The following is a 26,540-nucleotide window of genomic DNA, read 5'->3' as shown; positions in this document are numbered from 1 at the left end:
GTTTATCAGGCTTAACCAGAGGGTTACATGTAGAAAAATCCAGTTTGGTAAAGGATCTTATCCATGTTTTTAAAAATGTGGTACAAGAAGAGTATAAAACACTGAGCCACACAATTTTAGCCTGAAAAACTTGGGCATTTGTCTTGACATCCAACTATATTTCCATTTTAGTTATGTAGGGATGGTGTATAAGCCTTTTCCACTATGTATCATTTGTTGTTGGATACTTTGAACGTACAGAGTTATAAATATTAACATACCCTTTCTGCTGTTGCAAAAAAAGACAGAACAAATAGAACTAAAGGTCAAATCTGCTCTCCGTTACAGTGGAACTAGTAAATTACTCTGAATTTCTCAGTTACTCGGCATTTATACTGGTACATCAGAGAACAGAGTGTGTCCCTAAATTTGGAAGAATTCTTAAAATAACAATCTTTTTTATTATGTGTTAGGTAAAACATTATTATGGAGAGTAACTTTAAATAGATTTTTCATAAAATGTTATAATACTCTAAATCTGAAACCTTAGAATATTTCTAGAAACTCATCATTATCCCAAGATGCATATTGAAATGTGTTTAAACACCCCCCCCTCATAATACACAAGAATCCTTGAACAAACTGCATAAGATTTAACATAGTGCATTAAATAGATAAATATTAATTCTGCTTCTCAGTTCCACTTTTATTAGGTGTTAGGTAGATAGCACTTAAGCCAATAAAGAAATTAAAGAATTCTTGAGTTAATCTTCATTTTATCTTTGATTAAAGATAAAAAATGTCATTAGCAAATGGAAGTCTTCTATGAACTCTTCTCCCCTCCCCTCCAAGATATATTTAAAATCAATAAAATATAATATAGACAACACATGGCTTATTTTAGATTTTAAACCGTACATGGGCAGATTTCTGGATTTATTAGAATATTTTCCTAAGTATACATCTAGATTATTATTGTAGTTCAAAATAAAAACATCCAAATCACCTACTAGAATGCCACCAGACGAAGATCCATTTTGTACCTAACATGTGGGGATCACTTACTGGATACCTGAATTAATAACCAAAAAGACTGCACTGACTAATATTGTTTTAATGTGTAAACCAAGGATGAATGGAATATTAGCAAGGTGGGGGAAAAAAGGATTGAAAACATGAATGGAAAGGAAACCACATATATGATTTAGGTTCTCTCCTCCTCTTTCTTTACTGCACCCTTTCCCAAGAAGCCACATTGCAAACCTGTTCCTTAAGTAGATCACAAACACCGCTTACTAACCACTGTCTTTCATCATATATTTGCTATTTAATCGGCATAGGTCATCTGCATTTTTAGTGGGCGGTGGGAAAAACTGAGAGAGACAGACACCAGCTATTCCAAATTAGGCTTCCTACTGTGCTTCTTTCCTCATTGCAGAAAAATAATATTGCCCTGTATTTGGTATAACTAGAATTCCACATCTAGTGGAAGTTTCCATTAGAAAGTCCCCTCAGCCAGGATCCTGTAACCAAACAGGAGAGAGATTAATGGTTCGTTCCAATATTTTTTAACTATAATAACTTAGAAACCATTACATTATCATTATCTTCCTGAACAGCATGCTGCTGGTGCAAAGGTTGTTTTGAGTGTATTGACTGTCCTCCTTGCTTTTGATGGTCCTGATCCTTTGTTTTGTTTTTTTTTTTGCAGAATTTGCTACGTAAATATTGTGCATTTATTAGTATTGGTTCATGACTACAAAGCAGACTGGAATCTTTAGGTTCAAGCACAGTTTTTTCTCTTTTTTTTTTTATAAAAGCAAATTAAAATCAACAGGCCTATACCACTTCATCCATAATTACAGTTCCTGAGTGGCTGATATTTTAGGGTTTGTTTATCTGTTTTAACCAGAAGTATTATAGTTCTGTGTTTAGGAATAAACCATGAGAGTCTACCAGTGGGGTCTAGCCTTTTTTTGCAGATATGTGAAAAATTAACCTCACATCCTTCCTGGGTGCCACTCTGATTCTCTTCCGCCCAGTATGCTGCTGTGCCTTCTCCCTCCTACCTGTGCTCCCTGCCTGATCTCCTGTTTTGCTTTCTGCTTCCTAGCCTGCCTGCTGCTGTGCTGCTTGTTCCCTCTTTGATCTACTGTGCGCCACATGCAGAGGTTGTCCTTACCACTTGTGGCATTCATGCCATAGGTGACCAGCAGTTTTGCAAGTTTTTAGACTCAAGGAATCCCTTGTTAGGCTCAAGGCCTGCCTCAGACAATGCCAGCATGTAGCTTTCATTCATTTTTGACTATGGAAAAATAATAGTGCTATTCTGTAGTCTTCCATTGCAAGGAACTCAGAAAAGTCGTAAGTCAGAAGGTTTCTCACACCACAGATTCCTGTTTAAGTCTCTGGGTTTATTTTGTGAATTATGTGTAGGTGTTTACAGAACTAAATGCTAACTTTGTGTGGCACCCACAGCACCCTTTAAAGGATCTTGCAGCACCCTAGCATGTCATGGTACCCTGGTTGAGCATTGTTGGTTTAGACTAAAGATGAACACAGGCAACCACCGCTTAACACTGTTTCACTTCCTGCTATTTCGCTACAATGCTCATTTGAAATTGATACCTGATTTCACTTAACGCTCAATGATTTTCATTATAATGCTTACCATCACCATCTTGAGTCATTAAAAACATTTGTGGTCCCCATCTTGGGGTGTCAAATACTTTCGGTTTCACTTAACACTCATTTTGCTTAACACTTAGTTTTTTAGGAACCAATTAAGAGCACTAAGGGGGGCTGCCTGTAAATGCTCACAATTTTTAAGCACCATTGTTCTGGCATCAGAAATTGGAATTTAAGTATCACATACCTCCAATTAGGGGAAAGAATCCTTGTGACATTTTATGTCCCAAACTAACAAGTTCCTCTGTCACTGCAAAAACTTACCCGAGTCCTACAAAATAAGGATTATTTGTAAAAAAATATTTCAGAAATAATTTAGAATAATGAATTAATGGGAGAAAATTACATGCTGTTTGTGGACATTTAGCTCCCAAAAGATAGAACTCATTACAGATTATTCACTCAGATCATGCTAGAGGCATCTGCTTCCAGGGAATTTATTTGTTTTCCATTCATATATAAGCAGTGGAAAGAGGAAAGAGGAAGGCTGCAACAGTGAGTGAGAGAGCTAATGAACCGAAAAATCAAAATGCAGAACACATTGGCAGAAGAAAAATCTCTAATGGAAAAATAATTTTAAATTATTGTGTGTAGTTACTGTTACAATTATACCTAGCCTGAGAGATTCTCCAGCATGCTTTTCTGTCAATGGGCTGTAAGTTCAGGGATTTATTATGTTTCATTGAAAAACTTCCTGATTAAGGAAAACTAAGAGATGAACATGTGTGAGGCAATAAGCTTTTTCAGCAATATGGTAATCCTTTGTTATATGCTCTTATTTTCCATTACCACACAATATCTGAGGAATAGAACATATGGCATTTGATCTAAATTTTTATGTATCGCTCGTGTTCATATACCCTTTTGTTCAGATCTAAGTACCAACCTTATTTACTATTCTAGTTTATGACTCAAAATTCTTTCCTGAAACAGCCTTTTGTGCCCTAAAATGCAAAACATTAACAATATATTTTAGGACTCAGTCTTACAACAAATTCTATGAGTTTAATATTCATATTTTGTTCCAGAAGTTCAAGCACAAACCCACATAGGGGAGATAGGAATCTCCAGAAGCCAGAAGTCATTGTGATCTACCCAGTGTCACACTCTTAGACCCAGCAAATAGAAAATGATATACCATACTATTTATCCTACTATTTCCCAAATCTAGATAATGTCTGTACCTCTAAATCTCATTTTTTTCCAAAATACCAATAAATATTTATCTCTGTCTTCCACTAGAAACACTGCTAGATGTTCTTCCAGATATCTATAAGACCAGGATTTATCATTTTATAACACCAGTCCTGGAAGAATTATCTCCATATCACTAGTCACCTGGATAACTTTTTGTTATTGAACAAGCAGAATTGTTTGATGTGGAAGTGCAATTTTTCGAATTATAACGAACAATAAAAGAAAATACCATGGCTATTTTGAAATGTATATATTTAATAGGTTAAACCAGAACCATCCAGCTTCTCAGTGTCCAGAGACTGCAGTTCCCTGGACCACAAGCTTCATGGGCTTTCTCCATTAAGCAGACTATGGGGACCTCTGAGCTCCCTGGTCTGCACTAACCAACTCCCAGAGATCTCAGACACAGCAGCAGCAATAGGAATGACGTGGGGAGTGGCACCCAGGTGGGCACCTGAAGCCATGAGTTAATCACTTGTAAGCTGTGCGAGACCCGTGGGCCACCAGTTGGATGGCTCTGTATTAGAAAATATTTGGGGAACATCAGACAACTTTATCTTCAAAATGCAATTATCCCACTTATGTAGTTCCTCTTCTCTTTTGGACAAGGTATAAAGTATTTTCAGTGATTTGACTAGTGATCCAAGATCGTTTATCTTGGTTCTTGTCCTGACCAATGGGGAAGACTTGGTGGAGGATGTAAAAGTGATGGAAAACTTTGGAGGAAGGAATCACGATATGATAAAAGTCATGATCCTGAGACAGGGAAAGCATGAGATCAGCCAAACAGCTGCCCCAGCCTGAGATCAGTTGCTAGATTTCAACTTATTCAAGGAGTTAACAGTCAAGGCATTATGGGAAAACAAACAGAAAAATAAAGAAACACATCAAGGCTGGAAGCTTCTAAAAGGCTCATTATTAGACACCCAACAAGAAACTGTCCTGACATGATGGAAATGCAAGAATGGCAAGAAACCAGTGTGGCCGTACAAGTTGCTTCTAGGATGCCTCTAACTGAAAAGGAAAGCCTTAGGGCTGTCAAATGGTTAAACAAATTTATCATGATTAGTTGTACAACTAAAAAATGAATCTCAATTAATCACAATTTTAATCACACACTTAAAAACTCAAAATTATGCATTGAAAAACTTAAAATTTTGCAAAACTATTCAAGTACTTTGTATGGTTGGAAGGTGGATGCGGGATGTGTGTGTGTAAGGTGAATTTGTGATGATGTGGGGGGCTGTGGGTGTGTAGGAGGGGTTGGGGCCCAGGGAACCCAGAGAGGGGGGACCACCTCATGTTCTGGCAGGATGCCCAATCTGAGTGGAGTCTTCGTGGAGCTCCCTGGGCCTCAGGCACCCCCCTTCCCCCACTTGAGCATGGCCCCAGCACTGGTGGGCTCACCCCACCCTCACCCTAGCAGCGGTGGCTATGGGCAGCCCAGACTGGGGCAGCTGCTCTCATCCTGTTCCCAGCCCAGCCCCAAACTTCCCTGCTTACTTGCTCAGCTGGTCCCAAGTTGTCCTGACCTGCCCTGGGCCCAAAGATGTCAGGGAGCCCTGCCACAGCCCAGTGCTTTCTTCCCCAAACCCCCAGCATTGCCAGCCTGGCTGCTTAGGGCCCTGGTTGGGGGTGGGTAGGTGTTCCCCCACCCCCCATCTTCCTGCTGCAGCTGCCCAGAGCCTGTGTCCCACCAGGACCCACATAGAACCACCACAGTGGGGGCTGCCTAGCACCCTTGGGCCCCACAGCTCAGGGCAGGTCAGGATCACCTGGAAGCTCTGGCACAAGCCACCTCTAAGCTCTCAGGTCCCTGCACATTCCCATTCCAGGGCCCAGGGGAGTGGCTGTGATGGTGGCCCTGTATCCCTGTGTAGGCAGCTGCTACCAGAGGGTGGGAGAGGGCTTCCTGTGGAGCCACCTCCCACTGCCCCTAGCCTGTGCTGCACTATGTGCCCAGTCCAGCACCCCTGAAGCCTAAGCCAGTCAGAGCTGCTTTTCTTCTTCCCGTGCTGCCCAGGCTCCCACCAGGACCCACACAGAGCCACTGAACTCTCCAGGTCCTGGTGTGAGCCTGGGAGATGTGGGGAGGAAAGCAGCAGCTCTGCCCAGTTCAGCAGCAGTGTTGGGCATGGCTCAGGCTCCAGCAGTGCTGGGCTGGGGCCAGGCATGAGATGCAGTGTGGGCTAGGGCCAGCAGGAGGTGGCTGTGCAGGAATCCTGGCCTGGGGATGGCAGTGAGGCAGTGCAGCCCAGGGGCAGTGCTCAATAAACACATTAATTGCTGCTTGCATTAATCACACTTGTTAACAGTGATTAATTGACAGCCCCAGAAAGCATACAAGCAATGGAAATATGAACAGGTCACCAAGGAAGCTTACCAGGAAATAACAAAAATGTCCCCAGACAAAATCAGGAAGGCAGAGGTAAAAAGAAATGAGCTGCACCTGGTGAGGGAATTTAAAGCAAGAAGAGATTCTACAAGTATGTTGGCCAGAAAAGAAAGACTGAAGAAGCTGTGGATCCACTGTTAAATAGCCATGAAGAACTCTTAACAGAAAAAGTAAAGAAGGCAGAAAGAAGTAAAGCAGCTCAACAGTTCCTTTAACTGTCTTCACAGAAAAATTAAGCTGTAACCAGACACTGAATAAGGCTTGTTTGGATAAGGAAGGGGACATACTGAGGGATAAGATAACAAAAACAAAACAAAGTAAAAAACCAGGCAGAGTGCTTTTGATGGATCTGAATGAATTCAAGTTATCAGGGCCTAATGAACTTCATCAGGTACCAGAGAACTGGAATAGGGCCAACATAGTGTCCTCTTTAAATAAAGGCAGGCGCATCTACTTGTGCTATTAATGCACTTTAAGCTTAATGCACAGTAAAATACTGTGGAGGAAGCCTTTCCTGGGAGCACATCTACATGTGCACCCTGTTGGAAGCAGATTTGCTCCCAATGGGAGCAGCCCAGTACAGGGCTCTTCCCACCCTGCTCTGCCCCCCCTGCAGCAACCAGAGGGAGCTCCAGACTTCCTTGGTGTTAGCCCAGGGGTTGGCAAGGAGCACCAGGGCCAGTCCTGCTGCACTTGGGACCAGGAGAGCTCTGCAGCGGTAGCTGTGTCCTCATCCTATGCAGGAGGGGACGTGGTCAAAAAATGATAAAGTGTTTGGAAAGCACATCATATGAGAAGAGGTTGAAGGAAACATCCATACCTTTTGGAAAAGGTACTTAAGAGGGGATATAATAGCAGTCTTCAAATACCTGAAGGATTGTCATAACAAAGAGGGAAAGCACCTTTTCTCTCCAGCTGCAGCGAGCAGAATGTAGACCAATACCTTGCAGTTGAAGTGATGTAGGTTTTGACTGGGTAGCAGGAAAAACTTTTTCACTGTTAGAAGACTGAGGTAACGGAATAAACTGCCTAGGGAAGTTGTTGACTTTCCATCATTAGAGGTGTTCAAAAGAGGCTACACCAGCTCACTGATGATCTCAGAGTAGCTATGTCTATGACTATGGAAATTTCCCACTCTGATAGGGTTTCCTGGTTGCCACATGAGCGAGGAAGTGGGGGAGCAGGGGGGCTAGAGGGTCTTGCACTCTGTTCAGGGTCAGACTGATTACCATATTTGGGGGTCTGGAAGGAATTTTACCCCATGGTCAGATTGGTACAGACTGGGAATTTTTGCTCTCCCCTGTAGTGGGATGCATGATAGTGAGGCTCTCCTCTGTAGGGGGCTCTCCCATGGATCCCTCCGGTATATTTTAACAACCCTCCCAGCAGTGGGAAATTGGCCACCATTGTCCCCCTGCCTTACTTGTGTCATATTAGTTTGTTATGCCTTATAGCTGTGTCAGGGTTTACCGTGTAGTTTTACTAATAGATTTGACAATGGATTTGTATAAATTAGTCTAGATAGGGATGATCCTGCCTCTGGCAGGGGGTTTATCTCGAAGTCCCTTCCAGTTCTACTGTTATATGATTGTATGAGTGTGTCTCTTTTTTCATTTCATGGTAAGACATTTTAAGGAAGTATACTTTACTCAGCCTGTATTGTCCTAGTGAAAAGTTTTAGTTGATCAGAAACTAGGACAGTTCCTTGGGTCCACCTATAATTTATTCCTCTGATACTAAAGTGTATGCAGTCAGATGCAGGAAGGTGAAACCATAGTTATGTGTTGAAACTGTCCTTATATTCACTGCTCTTACCTGTTTATGTTCAAGCCCTTGCACATGCTTGTTTTATACTCTGAGAACATTTTTTTTAGAGAAGAGAGAGGCATTGGAGCCAACAGAACAGGCTGAGAATGCCTCTTTCAGAGAACTACACCCATTCTAAGGTCTATTTAATAACTGAATAGTTTTTTTCTACCATGAGGGCTTTTTATAGAGTTAAATGAGGTCAGGCTCCAACTTTATGAAGGGAAGACACAATATTTGCATGTATTAACTATGAATGATGTGCCAGAGGTAAGTGGTTGCAATATCATTTACCATGGAATATTTCAGTGAGATGGATTTTTCTGGGCATGTTACTATTTCAAAGAAGCAACATGGCCTGGCTGAAACTGTTCATTTACTTAGAGAGATTTGAGAGACAACAAGGTTGCAGGGCCAGAATGAGGAGAAATAATGGGAAGAGGGAGGGAAGGGGGAACAGAAATCTCAAGGATACTCATCTCCCTCAGCTTCTTCCCTATTAAAATAGTCTCTGTTACTTTCTTTCTCTTCTACCTTCCCTTCCAGTCTGTGCCTCTATAAAACACATGGTCCCCATGTCTGTATTACATCTCCTTCACCTTTCTGCTGGCAAAGCCCTGAGGCACCAGGCTGCTGCTTCTGCTGCTTACCCCTAACTGCACCAAAGCCAACGCACATAACAATGTGATATTAAGAATGGAAGAGGACAATCTAGCTGTGCTTATGCTGGCCAAGCAGAGGGGGCTGATACAGTGACAACAGCGGTCTAGATGCAATTCAACTGAAAATATGAGAATCCAGCAGGATTGTGGAAAACCATATATAAAAAGGCAACCCCATACAGCAATTTGTATTTCTTTATTTTCAAGACAACAACTGTGACTCGCCTTTTATATTCAAGGAAAAGGTCAACAGAGGAGAAAGTTCATTTGTCCTCCCTCTATTGCAGCTTTCAAATATTTTACAATGCCTATCATATTCTCCCCTCAGCTTTTTTGTACCAGACTAAATATTCCTAGTTCTCTCAACCTTTCCTTTATTGTTTGAATTCTAATCCCTTTATCATTGTCACTCACCTTTTAATCCTCCCCGGTTTATCTACATCCTTCCTAAAATGCAAAGCCCAGACCTGCCCACAGTACTCCAGCTAAAGCCTAGCCAGTGCTTTGTCTTCCATACAATACCCCTGCTAATACAACCCAAAATTGCATTTGCTTGTTTGACGGCTGCATCAAATTCTGGCCCACCCCCCATCCACCCTCAACAGTGGTAACATTGCACTGTTACTGCTTAACCAATCTCTCATTCTGTATTTGTGGATGTGGTTTTACTTTCCTACTATTCAGCTCTCCCTGCTATTCATATTCTACTAAAACTGGCACAGCTAAGATGGGCCAGCTGCCTTTCAAGAATGCCCAACACTCGCCTGCCAAAGAAAATCTTCTACAGCGAGCTGTCAAATGGAGTATGGTCCCTCAGCACACCAAAGAAGTGGTACAAGGACACCCTAGAGGTGTCCCTGAAGAGTTTTGGCATCAACCTAGAGTCATGAGAGTAAATCACTCATGATTGTCCATCCCGGAGATCATCAGTCCAAAATGGAGTACTGGCCTACAAACAGCAACACAGCAGAAGCAATGAAGAAACGTATGGCCAGGAAAATGAAAACATCTCGCACCTAGTCCTCATCGCTTTCTTGCCCCTGCTGCAGCAGATTGTTCAAGGCAAATATCAGGCTTATAAGGCACCTATGTACCCACATGACTTAGCCTCTACCTCCCCACCCCCTTTTCTCTTTCCTCTCCCTCTTTTCTCCTTTTTACTTCTTTTCTCCCTCCCTGTTTCTTTCCCATTTGCTTTCTCTTTTCTTTCCCCACCTCTCCCCCACTGGATGCAGTCATATTTGCCCTCAAAGGATGAAAAATATAGTACCCTACATTTGTCTCTGCTGAATTTCATTCTGTTGTCTATTGTCCAGTTCTCCAATCACAACCCTTTTGAATTCTAATGCTGTTCTCCCAAGTGATTCTAAGCCCTCCCAGTTTTGTTTCATCTAGGGCAGTGTTTCTTAACCCATGGGTCACGACCCAGAAGTGGGTTGCAAGAATATTTGAAAGGGTTGCAAGCAAGTCCCAGGAAAATGCAGGAAAGCATGGGTTTCCCCTTACAGGCTGACAGCGTTCCAGCCTGCAAGGAGCTGCTTGGGGCGATTGGAGGCAGCGGGTGCATGTGCATCTGTGTGTGCTCGCACACGTGGCCAATATGCAGCCAGGCAGGGTCACGAGAGCAGCCCCAGCAGCTGAATGCACGTAAATGTTGGAGGTTGGGGATTGGAGATCCAGGGCTTGGGAACTGTGTGTGTGTGTGGGTAGGTATGGAGGAGATGGATAACTGAGGAGGAGGCGGGTGCCTGCCTGCCCTGGGAGAAGCTGGCTAGGCATCAAGGCTGCATCAGGGCAGGGGGGCAGGGGAAAAGGCACCTGCCCCTCCAGTGAGGGAAGGAGGCATGAGGGGTCCTTTGTGGGCAGTAGGGATCTGCATAGCTGGGCTGGCAGCACTGGGGCTAGTGCCCGTACTTTCAGGGGCAGGGCTGCTGAGAGACTTTGCTTGGTGGGGCAGGTGGGGCCATGACCAGGCTGCCTGGAGTGGTGTGGGAGCTCCAGCCCAGGCCAGGGGGGTGCCACAGGCCTCCCTTTGTCTTCCCTCCAGCCTGTGCTGGGTTTGGACTCACTCCGCTGCCACCTGCATGAGCTGGTGCGGCTGCAGCCACCATGCTCCAGCCTGAGTAGGATAGGGAGGCAGCTGGGAGCCCCCTCTGGCAGGGCTGCGTGGGGCATAGGGCTGTAGGTTGGGAGTGAAGGGCACCAGCATGGCATGGGGGGCAGGAGACTTGAGGTTCAGAGTGGGGGCACCGGCAGCACCAAGGGCTTGAGAGTGAGAGGAACTGGCAAGGACCAGGGGCTGTGGGTCAGGAGTGAGGGGCACTGGCAAGGGCAGGGTGCTGTGCATCAGGAGTGAGGGGCACCAGCAGGGCCAGTGGATTGTGAGTCAGGACTGGCCATCTATGTTTACAAATAGATCCTGGTACAAAATAGGTTGAGAACCACTGATCTCAAGCACAATTGTGAAGGTTAATAAGTTGTATCAGCTGACCATGATTACAGTGAGAAGTGAGAGGTTTTAACATCAGAGATGATCACTTACCTCATTAGGGTTGTCTAAGGTTTTCACTAAAACAAGAAAAACAGGGCTTTAGTCTTTGCTTTATTTGCACATCTTAATGATCATGGTTGCTCTGCTTGCTAGCATTGAGAATTATTGCTAAATTTACGTAAGTCCATATATGTCTAGGTAGATGTGAAATAAGATTTCTGCTTTGATTGAAGTAGATGTCAATAAAGCATATGCCAAATTTCAAAGTTTATATATAAAGGTATAAAGCATTAAAAGGAAAACATCAAACTCCTGCTATAAATTTGAAATAAGCATGTGTTAGGCATCTAAATCCTTTTGAGAACTTGAGTCTTGGAAGTGAAATGTTGAAGTCTTTTGAAAATGTGGCTCAGGAGCCTAAGTCAGTAGATTTACAAAGATGAAAAATCAATGGGAGTTAAGCATCTACCTCACTGAAGCACTTAATTAATCGTACCAGGTTCCTAAGTACCTTTTGCAAATTTGGATTTTATGCTTTCAAAAGTCTATCCACCATGTATATTTAGGTGTCCAAATTTGCTGCACAGTATTCAAAAGTATTGAATATCTAACATATTTTATTTCTTGGGAGCTGTTGCACATTCAGTACTTTTAAAAATTGGGACACTTATTTTCAAGTCAAAGATGAATATTTTCAAAAGCACATATGGTCCTGAGACTTGTGACACCCATAGACACTAGTTAATGGGCTGGTTACTTATTTCCTATTTGTACCTTTGAAAATTTCACCCTCAATAAAACACTCATTTAAAAAAGTGTTGACCTACTTGTAGCTTTTCCAGATTCCTACGTAACTCATATATCAAGCTAACAATTAGATCTATGTAGGTGAACCTCTTTATCTACTTGCAACACCATCAAATCCTAGGTTCCTCCAACTGAGTATCAAAATTCATTCATATTCATCCAGTTTTTTCCACCCATTTCAAACAAGTATATTTTACATATGCCACAGGGAGCCCATTTATGTCATGTCTGCTTCAAGGATGAAGATGCAATATGAAAAGAGAGCGTTTAGGAAAGCCCTAGAAGCAGCAAGTTTTGGAGGTCAAGGCTTCTTCCTCTTTGTTAGAGAGACAGATAACACCCTAAGGGTTTTAATAGCTAAGCTGGTTAGCAGTTTTCTGAAGAAACAGTTTTATAGAAAAGTGCTTGAAATGCACCATTCAAAATACATTTTGGATGGGTTCAAGGAACTTTCACTAAATGTAAGTCATGGTTCCTGATAGGTTTTGTTAATCTGAATCTTGCTCGGTGTTGGAGTAAAATGATATTTTTTATATGAGAGAAATTTTCTGGTCAAGAAGTAATTTGATCCTGACAGTGAATGGTGAAATAAATGGTTGTTTTATTAAGAGTTTTCCTTTCTGTACTAGCATACTTATATAGGTTTAGGTGTAAGAAAATCACCTTTGGAAGCCAAAATTGTTCACATTCACATACTTGCTTTTTTTATTATTATTCTTTCAGGTGATATCAAAGTTATCAAACAAGACTACACTATCTCAGGTATGATTGACTGAATTTTAAATAAGATGAGCTTTACTTTGAAACCTATTTTTAGTGGCCTAGGATCTGATCCAAAGCTCGTTAAAGCCAGTTAGTTGAAAGAATCCTATCAGCTTCAGTTAGTTTTGAATGAACCTTTATAGGATCCTGCATTTAGGAATGTAAATACCCATTTTATGACAAATATAAACATAAACAGCATAAGCAGTCTGGCAGCAAAAATCAAAACCCAAGATTCCCCTATCCCAAAGCAGTGCCTACCCCATTAGAATAAGATTTCTTCTTTAAACTTCTTGTACACTTTACATTAGAGCAGTGATGTCAAACATAAAGCCCATGGAGCCTTCCTGATTGGGCCACTGGCAGTTGGGGATCATGACCTGCTACAGCATTCAGGGCCCTTTGACACTGATGGCCATGGCTATTGGTGGTGAGCTTAGCTTGCTGCCAATGTCCCCGGGCCCCTTCTTCTAGATCCACTGCCATTGCTGGACCCCTCCCACCGCCAGCAGACCTCACTACCTCCCAACTTAACACTGCTGCCACCCCCAGACCCTTCACTACCTTTAGACCCACTGCTGCTGTGGTGGCCATGACAGCCACTCCCCAGGCCGGATCCAATCTGGAGGTAGACCCCACAGCCTGGATCCAACCTAAGCCTCAAGGGAGTTTTGCCATCCCTGTATTAGTAAATCATTGGTTTTTTAAAAAAGGTAACTTCTGGAGCAGGGATTACAATTGCTGGTGTCTCCTCTCTTAGGAGTGCCTTTCACATTAGACCATAGTTGTTCTTCATCTTGCTTGCTCCTCTTCTGGCCCCATGAATGACATTTTTGGCTCCCAAGTGGTCTAGCATCAACAAAAAGGGGAAAAAGGGCTCCTGCCCAATATAGCCTGATGGCTAGGTTACTCTCCTAGGATGTGGGCGATGTGCGTTGGAAGTCCCTTCAGTGTAAGGAGAGCCCAGAAACCAGGTCTCTCTCTTCTTCAGTGAAAGGTCTAACCTCTAGTCTACCATGTAAAAGGTGGATGGTGCTGCCAAAATATGGTGTTGCTTGTAATAAAGTCCATGCTGGCTCAAGGTGTGATCTGTAACAGCCTAATGGAAGACATACTGAGCCAGACCATAGGTCCACTGAGTCCAGTATCCTTTCTTCACAGTGCCAAACAGTAAATACTGAGACAAAGAGAACTTGTGCAGGCCCTAGGGATATGATCCCTGCCTTTTTGCTTGTATAGTTTCCAGCATTCAGAGGCCTAGGAAGTCCTAATTTTGTGGGTGTATCCCTAGTTATTATGCTTAACACCCACTGAAGGGCCCATCTTCTGCGTCTTGTCCAATCCCCTTCTGAACTTGGTTAAATTATCAGCCTCCACACTGTCTTACAGCAATGATTAATTACATACTGTGTAAAAAAGAGCAGTCTTTTGTTTGTCTAAGGAATAAGCAAACTATAGGCACCTTCCAGCACTGATCTGCTTCATAGTAGTGCTTAAGTGATAGTTAGGCTCTCAGTTGGAAACAGATGTTGTCAGTGGAGCACAATCAGCTGTGCTGTGATATGTCTGCAGATGTTGCCAATTGCCATGCCCCCCATGTTGGGGAGCAGAGGATTTTGCTTCATGTACTTTCATGTCGGGTGCTGAGGCTTGAGGGGCCCAATCCTGTTTGGGAATTCCCAGGGTGTGCAGAACCAGACCCCTCAACCCATGGAGCCCCTGCCCTAGGGCATCTGGAGAGCAAATGGAAACAAAGCTGCCCGTGCTGTCCCACCATAAACAAACAGATGTGGGCTGCAATAAAGCAGCCCAGTTTACTAGTACCTCCTGTCACGGCCTTAAATATGAACATTTGTTGTGCCAGAGACATCTGTTTGCTTTCACTTTATTTCACCAGAAAAAATGTTATGGTGGCACAAAGTAACATCTGTTTTTACCCATAGTGGTCGATCTGCCTTACTTGGGAGTAGGCATAGTAACAGAAGCCAAGATACCTAGGTATCATTTCAAACCAAAATGGAAGTGCCTCATGAATCCAGACACCAAAAGGTTGTGTGATTCCTGAAACGGGGTCAATCTTGATCACTTTTTTTTTTTATTTGGGTGCATAAATCCTGCCTAATGTTGTTTTTCACCTACAGCGGGTTCTGAATCTGGCCCTAAGTAAGATCTTAGCATTCCTGAAAAAACTGAGGCCAGGATATTTACTCAACCAACTTGATAGAGCTGGAGGGTTCAATTTGTGTTGCAAAGTCCTTTCTATGTACAATATAAGGCCTTATCAGAGCAGCCTCATATATGGTCTGCTCATCATACAAATGCTGTCTAATATGATAACTTACCATGTGGCCATTTTTATTTTCCATACAGATTGGCCTTTTGATATTACTTCATCCCCTGGAGAAATATGAATACTTTTCAACTAAAATTCTGATCCTCAGATGAGCTCCATGTAAACAGGCCTCTGCAACTCACTACACAAGTGTTTTGTTACCAAGGAATAATATATAAATATTCATCATAGTTCCAAACACTTAGGAAACGTCACACTAGATAGCCAACTGATTGGCATAGGATTTCAGTATCAGTATCCCATGTTAGTCAACATAGCTTTTAAGAACTTAAGTTAGGCAACATTTCTTGGTAACAAATAACATTTGTGATGGGTTGAATAGTTGTAGTTCTTTAAAAAAAAATTACACACGCGCGCATGCACACACACCCTTAAATTCTTACATACAACATGCCCTGGAATAAAATATTCACCTTGCTTGCCATATATCTCACGTATGATACACACTGCAATTTCCAGCAGCTGTTTTTTGAAAAAAGTTTGTTGGTGTACATGAAAAAATATGGTATATTTAATATGCTTATATATGAATGACATAGATAAGTAACAGGCGGATTTCAAAATAGCATTGGTTCTAGTAAGAAGTCATCAGAATGGCCCCTGCAATTCTGAGCTTTGAAATTTATTTTGATATAAATTATCCATATTTTAGACAGAGCCTAAGGGAAATGGAAGCATAAACAAGACACTCCCATCCATTGTGGAAGATGAGGAGGAAGAGGAGGAAGGAGAAGACGACAGTACAACCCTTTCTCCTATCCATACAAGAAGCACAAGCTCCTCACACCAAAAGAAGGTTGGAAGCAATAAAAGTTACCTAGGGAAAAACTTAAAACAGCTGGCCTCAGGAACTGTGCCCTTTCACTCGCCTATCCGAGCTTGTGGCTCAAACCCCTCAAGAACCAAACATGAAACTGAACTCAATTACTACTCCAGAAAGAAGGAGAAAAACCTAAAACTTCCCCTTTCAAATCTGAGCACCGTTGGCTCCCCTGATTTCAGCCCAAGGTAATAGAACATACATCTTCTTACCCCATCATTTTGATTTGAAGTATAATGTCTTTTTCTTGGTGCTATAAAATGTTTTTTTCTTTAATATAACTTTATTTCCTGAAGTCTTGAACTCCCATCCATTCTGCAAGGAAAAATAAAGGAACTCATTGTTATTTGATCCCATTGCAGAGGTAATTGTTACGTTCCAGGGCTGTATGATAGGATAAATCATTCATCAATGGAAAGTACAGGTGCTCAGCATCCATGATGATATGCAAAATCTTCAGATGATTAACTATTGTTTAAGGTGGCACCTGAACAATCTGGCACCTGAACCTCACATGTTGGCCTTAGTCTTTATCATTGCAGCCTTGTATAATAATATATTTCTCTCAGAGGCAAAATTGGCAGCATAAAATAAAATGCATCATGGGGTACTAGTATAAAAGTATTATTAAAACAAATTTGGAATGACCTCATTGCTGGTAACACTGCTTAGGCAATTTTTTTTCAACTCACTGCAGTAGAATCTCAGGGGATGTCTATCACTAAAGCTCCTTGGAAGCCAGTGGCTTTAAACCTGTGAAATGCAATATCTTGTTTGGGGACTTTATTTCACATCCTCCAAGTACTTGGAAGTTTGTTTTGTTTTGTTTTCCCCAAAATTTCTCCTTTTCACTAGCAAGCTAAAATAATAACTTTAAAATCTAAACTTTAGAAGCTAAAGTAGAAACCATTAATTCCATATTTATTTATTCAGAATTTATTTAGAAGACATGACATAAGAAAGGCCCAGTGATGCTAGAAGTTTTATAATATGCATGTACAAATACTTCCATCTTCAAATGTATTGCCCCACATTCCTGTAGAAATGTGCTCCATATAGTTCAAATTCATGTAGGACCATGCAACAAACTAACCCTTGTGTTGATAACATAGAGGAGCATGTGGGAGGCCAGCTTCAGCATTAGTAAAAGGAGTTCAAGGAATGGATAATGAAAAGCCTTTCATCTCTACGGTAGGTCACATGTTTGAATTTGGCTCAGGTTAGTTACAATGGAAAGTCATTACTGTTTGATAGTTGTTCAATGGCCTGTGGAAAATGAGTGGTAGTTCAGGAAATTATTCTTTCATGGTGCCTATTAAAATTTTGTTCATTAATCATGTGCATACACAGCCAGACAATAGCACACAGTTTTGTGGGAGCAGACTGCAGGTGCTTTGTTACATACAATGTTATTTCCATAAATAATTTTGCATTTGCAGAAACAGTTAGACAGAAAAAAATGGCCCATAACACGCATGGTTGTGAGATGCATCATTCTTCCTGCCAAAATCATTTCACTGAATTCCTGACCCCAAACTACTAAAAATATCAGACTATGTTGACTAAATGAAGAGAAAGGAGGGAGGAAGAAACAACACCTCCAAATCCTAAAACACAATTTTTCCCTCCTATTAGTATTAAAAGGTAAATGTGACTCTAACCAAGGGCTATGATTTTTCCCGTCCTTGTGTGGGAGCATAAGAAAGAGGAAAGGCATATGAGAAGCCAGGCTCCCTTTTAGTAAATCCAGTTGCAATATGTCATCCTGCTTTTGTGCTGTCTTTCTGTCTAGCAAAAGGCAGCATGAGGGCAGGAACTTCATCCCATACCTCACGTTTAACTCTAGTATGTATTTTCCTTGGATACCTAAGGACTATTCTTGCTGGGCAAACCAGAATTCTCTCTGAGAGCTCCATCTGTTTCCTACAGCCCTGAGGCTACAATTGTGGTCATAGGGCAGATTGGAAGATACTGGGTAGGAAAAAAAGGAAGTCGGTCTTGGAGGAGGAACTAGAATTCCATAACAAGTGGAACAGTTTCAACAGAAGGAGTGAGAATGACCTTGTAAAAGTCCTTGATGTTGTGCAGCTCCTTTTGCATAGCCTCCATCACTTGACTGTCATCCCAAAAATGTTGCCTTCATAGTCCATCCATCCACTGGGCTGCCTGGAGTATAGGGCAGCACAGACCATCCAAATAATGAGACGGCCTCCAAGGTTTGCAGGTTACCATGTGGGTGAGCATTATTTGCAGAAGCAGCAAGTGGCAGCCTAGGAGGGGTTAAATTGCAGCCTGGGTAACCCTGGAATTCAGGAGAGAGAATGCTGCTGTTACTTGTGCCTCCCCCATACACATGCACACACTCTCCTATGCCTGCCACCAAATTTGAGGTCTTTGTTTGCCTCTGGTGACTCACACTGGTGGCAGGAAAGGTAAAGGCAAGCAGAAGCAGTGCAGTATTGATCTCCAAGGTTCCACAGCCACACTAACAAGTCACCATCCCACTGCTAGAAGCAAATTGTCTGGCCCACAAGAAATCCCATGGGCTTGGTCCAGTCTACAGGGCAAATTAAGTTGGGCTGCCCAGGTTTAGGATATGAAAAATGCAAGGAAATATAAGTAGACTGGACTAGAGGCCTTAGAACCTAATATTAAAATTAGGGTAATTTTGAAACTGTATTTAAAGATATTCAACCTACATTTAATCATATTAAATCCTTAGTCCCTCAACTGAGTTCTTCATACCAGTAATGGAATTTATATTTCTCCAAGACCCCTGGCAGATGTTAAAACAGTGGCATACACAGAATTGGGATGCAGATTTGCATGGCAGGAGGTGCAATTTTTGGGCTAGGGTATAAAAGTCCACCAAGTCAAACTGTGTCATTGTGAAGCTGCACTCAGTTAATTCTCCACCTCAGCCCTGGGTCAGCTTCAGATGCAGTAGTGCTACACATTCAATTTATAGTGTCATACAAAGGAGTCACAAAGATGTTCCACATATTTTGTGGAACATCTTGGTGGCTGGTTTGCCACTTTATGGTGCCATAAATCAGGTGCACATTTAACACTGTTACTATCTATGGCATGATTAACGCTTTAATCCTACCACAAATATAACATGTGCTAGGAACCTAAGGTTAATGTCAGGCAGAATTCAGCCTTGCTTTTTCAAGCATAGCTATGCATCCTGAGTATGAACATAGACATTTATACTATGAAGTCTGGTATCTGTGTAAATATTCAAAGCCAGTATTCTATTTTTTTTTTTAAACAGGATTGTTGATGGGATAGAAGATGGAAACAATAATGAGGAAAGTGAGACTTTTGACTTTCGCTCTGAACAACTGAGACAGGAGTCAAGAGTATCACCTACAATTGGGGGTTAGTGCTATATTTATCCATCTGATAAATCACTCATTGAAGCATGTAGTTTGGTGACTGACTTTTGACCATATTTCCATGATTCCTTTACATATGACACAAATGGATTTAATATGCAACTACCTTACCATACTATTCACGATTCTTAGAAGTTATGAGAGTTCAATTGGATGTCTTCACTGTATCTGAGCTAGTTTCCCTGTTTCTGTTCACGAGTGGTCCAGATGAATGGCTTATCAGGTGTCTGGTATTTCTGCTGTATCATTCTTCATATTATATATGAAGAGGCTGATCTTAGTGAGGTTCTGAGTGTCCTCAACCTCACTGAAGTTAATGGGCACTGAAGGAGCTCAACACATTGCAGGTTAAATCCTGGAAGTGACAGACCTGGAAAAAAATCCTTCAGGAACTATACTAGAACATCACTGCGGGTTTCCTTATTAAAGAGCTCTTTATTATTAACTTGTAGTTCTTAGGGTGCTAACCATGTATTGGAAATTAAGAGTGAAACCATGAGCAGCAGGAGATGCTAGGCAGCCTTAGATGAACTGCTCTTTGAAAAGACTAATGAATTGTAGCAGCAAACAGGACATGAATATAACAGCTGGCAATGCAAAAACAACAGGCTAGTACTGACATTAGCTGTCCAGCTCAGATTGTGTTTCCCATTTCCTTCTCCTAGATGAGTAAGCAGTTCCTACATAATTATGTAGCATTTGTGTAGATGCCATTGTGACACTAATGTGTCAGGGGGAAAAATGGCTGCAGAATAGGACTGTAGTGTTTATACTTATGTGCTTTTAAAAATCTGCCCAAATATCAGAACTTCAGTCACCAAGGCTGTCAATCTGTCTTCTTAGAATAGTTACTAGGCAAGAGTGCCAGCATTAGCTCCCCCAATACTTCATTTATAGTTCCAGTGCATTTTGTTTTAAACATCTAAAGGCTGTTTATGGTCAATTTCACTTGGTTCCAATCAAACCAGAGATGAAACTTACATGAGTGGACAAGGACAAATTTCGTATTATTGACTCACTAAATTACCTACTTTCATAATTTCTACCATTGTCATGTGTATGAATTATTTACAGAATCTGAAGTTGGTGCTGCAGTGCTAGTTATCAAAGCAGAAGAAACCAAACAGCAGATCAACAGACTTAACAACGAGGTATGGAGATTTGGGGAGGGCGGGGGTATTAATCCGTATTGATTGACAGTAACACAAGTACAAATTGGCAAAATGTAGGTCGTTTGGGAAAGTTTTTGAGCTTTCAGAACTAGTAAGGGTTCCTGAATGCTCTTTCCTGTAAATATAGAATAATGTTGCTTTTTAATGCCTTCCAAGATTTCTTGAGCATACAAACTTGTTTTATCTTCCACGTACTGGGGTTAGGAGAACTATCTAAAAGCTACATTGGTACAACATATATTCTATGTGGCATCTCCTTAGAATTTCTTCACACTTCTTTGCGCTTTACACCTGTGCTTTCACTTCAGTCTGTCACTGTGTCTCTGTCATGCATTTCACTTTCAGCATCATTTTTTTTCAAATCTGTTTTGCATCTTTGGGCATCTGCATGGCTTTTTTTCACAATTCAGAACAAAATCTAAACTCAGTAATGTTCAAATTCACATCACTTTAGAGTTTATACAATCTGAGTGAATTCAGAATTTAGCAGGAAAAGCTTGTCTATCCTGCTCATGATACTGGTCCTTGGGAATGTAAGATTTTTTAAAAATATAATTTTCCTTTTTTTAGATCATAATTTTATTTAAACCCACCACACTTTAAAACAATTTCTGTTATCTGCCCACCTATGATTCAGATACTTCAGTAATGTTGCTCTAAGCCAGTGGTGCTCAACATCCGGCCCATGGGCCACATCTGGGCTATGGAGCCATGTCATCCAACACATGGGACTCCCCACGGTTTCTAAATTTGGTGGCAGGGGAGCAGTGGCAACATTAATTGCTACTCCCCTACTTCCAGACATGTGGGAAAGCCAGCTGACCAGATAATGTGGCCCTACACTACAGATTGCACCACCATGTGTTCAGGCTGGTGTGTGGGGTCCCTTCATGGTCAGATCCATGCATGTAGGGTTGGGGTAGTATATGGCTAGATTCAGCATGCAGGGTTAGACTGGCACTTTGGATTTCACTTGCAAACCAGCCCCACACAGGATCAGATCCATGGACTGACCCTGGCCCATTTGTCTGGTACATGGGGTCAAAAATTTGGGCACCACTGCTGTAAGCTATCACTCGGTTATAGCACAAAAGAAAGAACTTTAGAAAAACTATTCCCAGAACAAATATTATACTGTGTGTTTACAGCATGTTTTGAAATTCACACCATTACATTTTACGTTGAATGAAGTACTTCAGGCTGAATGATGGAACGCCAGTAGCAGTTCCATAGTTAAAGTTTAAAGACTAGACTCTCCACTTCATGATGAAATTGTTGGTTTTAATCTTCAGACTTAAAACAGTAATTCTTCATGGAGCATTTGAATTTTTCCAAATGATATTAGTATTTTGGTTCATTTAAGAACCTTTTGAAAGCCAACAAAAAGACTCACTTTTCTTTTCCTGCTACTGAAAGAAATATTGTCACCATAAATGTCAGGCTTTTTTTTTTTTTGCATAAAATACACACAGTATCTTGCTGATTGGCCACTTTCCAAGTTTTGGGCCTAAGCCTCACATCCAAGTCAGAGAAAAAGGATAAAAGTGGCTCTGCAGCACTCCATTTCCATTCCCTTCCCCTTCCTCGCCCCCTCAAATCTGGAGCTAGCAAGGTTCAAATATACTGAAAGTTTAAATATGACCGACTGTAGCAGAGATAGGATTGAGAAGAACTTAAAGCAGTTTACTTCCAGACTTGCTTCAGAAGCTCTTAAGGTTGCTTTTAGAAACACAGACTGGAGTAGCCTATGGCTTCAGACATGCTTGGCATGGCCCCAATGATCAAAGCTTTTTAGAAAACTGGGTGCAGAGATCTCAGACTTATCCCCATGAGTTGCCAATATATACCCACAATAGACAAGCAAGAAGAAATGTTGCTTGCTCTAATATACTAGTGATGCTTCTGAAACTTCAGGGGGATGTAGGGAAACTGTTTTGATTCACTTCTTTCAACCTTGGGGAGAACAGATATTTTTCAAAAAGGAGGGTATAAATAAGTACTGAGAGATAATGCTAGGCTTTGCTCAGCATAAGCACTAAGAACAATGCACAAAAACTCCCAGAATGCTTCAAGGAGGTTGAGGAGTCAGCGACTGACATTCTGGTAATCACCTTCTGACCCTTAGATGAAAATGCTGACCTTCTGACCCTTGGACAATGATAAAAATTGCAAGCAAGCAGCTTACATTGTTAAAACAGGAAACCGCATGGCTAAACCGCAATGACGAAAAACAACCGCATATTATGTAGGCCTTGACCTTTTAACCCTGCTAAAAACAGCAAAACATAAGAATTAACATAAAAAACACAAAGGTTATTGAGAATTAACATAAGAAACATAAAGGTCATTAAGAATTAACATAAGCAGCGTAAAAATTATAATACAGAGCGTATCACCTGATATTATAATATAGATAAGTTAACTAAATAACCAATAGAAGTAAGAATTAGAAATACATATGTATATGTGTTATCATATATAAGTAATAGTAAAGTTATGTTAGATGCCTCACTGTCAGAGTGGGGACAGTTTTGTATCTTTTGTCTAAAAAAAAAGATAAGGGACTCCTTTTAAATGAGCTGTTGACCAGTTCTGAGACTACTGAATCAGGCAGCTGCACCTAGCCTCCGGGTTAGAAAGCAAGGGCTTGATTTGGGAACCTCATGAACCAACAGACCCCCTTTCGTTTATGACTTTGTGAAACAATAGAAGTTTTTTTAAAAACATCTAGGTCTGAGCCTGTGCTTAATTCAGTCCTTATATAATTCGGCATCAAACTCACACAAGTACTGCATGATTATCAGCAACATGCAGGTGAAAATTTGGTACACAGGCAGGAGCTTTGGAGCAGACATCCCACAGCATAGCCAAACAGTTTATCTGCAGTCATTTTATGCTTGTTATTGCTTTTGCAGTGAAGTAACATAAATCTCTCAATGCCGTGGTACATTTAAACAAAAGAAGAAAAAATGTAGAACTTTTTTTTTAACACAAATTTAGTTTTATCTATACAAAGAAAAGGCTCCACTCTGTTGCTTCTCTGTTTGTAATGGCTAGACCCTAAAAAGTCTTAGGTCCCAGATTGGAATCCATAACCCAGAGATAGGCACCTAAATTTTGTATACAGTGCAGGAAGTGACTTAGATGCTTTAGTCACCCAGAAAAACCTTCATGCTGAGCAAAGAACTACGTAGAGCTTGACCAGTGGTTTTCAATCTTTTTTGACTGAAGGCATCCCACATTGGTACCTATTTCCAAGGTACCCCTTAGAAAATGCCAGTTCTTAGTTTTCACTTGTTTTTTGGATATAGAAAAATAATAGAGTATTTTTTTTCTGTTGCAAAGAATACAGAAAGACCACAACAGGAGAAAATTATTTTGATACTATAAATTCATACTTGAAGTCTTGAATTATATTTGAACACCTTATAGCTGTGACACCTTGGATGAGCATCACTGAGGCAGACAGTAGGAAATGAATTGGAGAGGGTAGTTCTGTGTTCAACCTCACTTCTCTCAGTGCTTAGATATATGCCTGCAGCCCTGAGTCAAACATTTGACTGGGACGTTTTAGTTAGGGATGATCCTGTCTTGGGCTACAGGTTGGACTAAATTATCTCCCTAGATCCCTTCCAGCCCTGCTTTTCTATGATTCTACGCTTGGAGAACTGGGCAGTCAACAACAAAATGATATTCAGCAGATGTAAGATGCTACATCTAGGGATGAAAAATTAAAACCACAAATGGGGTTAATTGGCGAGGCCAATGGTTCTCAACCTTGTTCAACTCAAGGCACCCATCACTGGAGTTGAGGCACACCTCCATAACTTTTGTGAGCTAAGTGGCACCCGATTTCAAAACCTAATGTATATATTACACTGCTTACCTGCTTGCATAAGGACTAGGCAGTGGGGTTGGGAGATTGTCTAGGCAGGAAAACACCAGAACCTGCACTTATCTGCTTATCTCCTTGTACCTCGAGGCACTTTCCAAAGGACGTGGAGGCATCCCAGGATGCTCTGGCACTGGTTGAGAATCACTGGCCTAGGTAGTAGTATTTCTAAGAAGGAAGTTTTGATTAATTACAGACTAACCATAAGTCAGAATTTGATGCCATTGTCAGAAAGCAGTTTGGGAATATATTAACAGGAGTACTGTATGTAAGACACAGGAAGTGACAGTACCACACTACTGGAAAATACCTCAGCTGGAGTATTGTGTGCAGTTCTGGGCTTCACATTTTAAGAAAGGTGTAGAAAAAAATGGAGAGCATCCAGAGGCAAGTGACAATGATGATGAAAAGCTTAGAATGGAAGCCACGGGAAAAAAGGCTGCGAGAACTAGGCATATCTGATTTAAAGAAAAGGGGCACATCCAGACAAGTGCACATGTGCGGCTTGCGGCGCTGCAGACCCATCTGTGGTGCCACACGTCACACACATTCAGGTGTTCAACGCACTGCTAATTCACAGCACAGTGGGATTTTTTGACACTGGGAGATACCAGTGTCAAGAAAACCCACAGGAGAAAAAAGCAAGGTGGCACACATGACAGCAGTGTGTGCCGCCCAAAACCAGAGCTTTGCCAGCTGGAGCCACACCCTGGCTGCCAGCCGGGTTTCACGCACCTAGACTGCCACCACAGAAACCTCAGGAGGCCCCCAGATCTCAGGTAAGGCTTCTGGGGCCAACCCAGGTGCTGGCCCTAGCCTCCCCTACCCCACCCAGGCAACTTGCTGCATGCCAGACCGCACATGCACAGGTGTTCGCCAGGACAAGTAGCATCAGCACAACTATGTACTAAAGTTTCCCTACATCTGCCTGAACTATTTGCCGCTACTATTTGTCCCTGGGGAAATGCATGCGTATGTTCGTCTGGATGTGACCCAGGAGACCAAGAGAGGAAATTATAGCAATTTTCAAATATTAGAGGGGCTGCCATAAAGGAGAGAGGAGACTATTGTTCCCCCTTGCCACAGAGGCCAGGACATGAGGCAGAGGGGAGCAGCAAACAGCTTTAGATTAAATCTTAAAGTGGGGAACAAAACCCTCCCTACTGTGAGAAAAGTAGGAGAACGGAAAAAGCTAGCTCAGAAAGCTGTGGAATCTCTTTCATTGGAGGTTTACAAGAAGAGGCTGGATAGGTATTGTTCTGGATACAACGGGAATAGTGTATCCTACATGCCTGAAGGGGGTTTGAACTTTGGCATTTGAGGTCCCTTCCAACCCTGCAATTTTGTGATTCTAATTTATATACGTTGGCAATCCCATTGAAATGAATTAATCTGTCCATAGGCTTAAATTTTTGTGGATGTTCATGAACCGCTTAGTCTGTACCCTAGTTCATAAAGGAATGATCTAAAACGGTGAACAATGTTTTTGAGCCTGTAGGTAATGTTCTGAGACTTAGGTAACTAACTGGCACTATACTTAGACCCCCAAAAGTCCCTTACAACCTAGGTATTTAAAATAATCTCTTGTACGGTGAACATTCTTGTAGAGTAGGTATATATATGGTGCTAAGCAGCACTGAGCTGATATGTGCTGGTGAGGGTGTGAGAAAGAGACAGCTTTCTCACCAATCCTAGAAGGGGTTGTGTATCCTGAGAGGAAGGAGAAGCTTAAATCCCTGAGAGGGGCAAAATTTCAAATAGAGTACAACTAAAGAAGAATAAGAACAAAGTGACCTTTTCCAACATTAAATTTGGAGCACCAAGAGAACATCCATTAGTATTCATCCAGGTAGAAAGGATTCCAAAGGCACTGAGAAACTGCAAGGATGATTGGTCCAAGCAGGGTTTTTTGGCATTGAGAGAAGGAAGCAGTTCATTAAATTATCATAAAAACAAAAACAAACTTCAGTTTATTATTTCAAACTGAAAAAAACTTAGATATACAACCCTAAGTATAGAACCCTGGTATAGCCCCAAGAAGGATGGGGAGAGATGCCCAACAAGATTAATCAAAAGAGGAGCCACACAGTTTACTACTGCAAGTACACAATTACT

The 26,540-nt window shown here is 41.6% G+C and overlaps 1 protein-coding gene across 1 annotated transcript in view; it reads left to right on the top strand.

Moving 5' to 3' along the window:
* The window catches only part of KCNH8 (potassium voltage-gated channel subfamily H member 8), a 338,731-nt gene that overhangs the window by 301,641 nt on the left and 10,550 nt on the right, over nt 1-26,540 (top strand). The window contains exons 12-15 of the mRNA XM_090049221.1: nt 12,749-12,787; nt 15,793-16,148; nt 19,238-19,344; nt 20,436-20,512. Coding sequence (XP_089905347.1) covers nt 12,749-12,787; nt 15,793-16,148; nt 19,238-19,344; nt 20,436-20,512 — 579 coding nt within the window. The remainder of the gene's footprint in view (nt 1-12,748; nt 12,788-15,792; nt 16,149-19,237; nt 19,345-20,435; nt 20,513-26,540) is intronic.

The sequence above is a fragment of the Crocodylus siamensis genome, chromosome 5 (genome assembly GCF_052110815.1).
Source record: "Crocodylus siamensis isolate JL-2025a chromosome 5, ASM5211081v1, whole genome shotgun sequence".
NCBI lineage: Eukaryota > Metazoa > Chordata > Crocodylia > Crocodylidae > Crocodylus > Crocodylus siamensis.
This window is presented reverse-complemented; position numbering and strand designations above follow the sequence as displayed.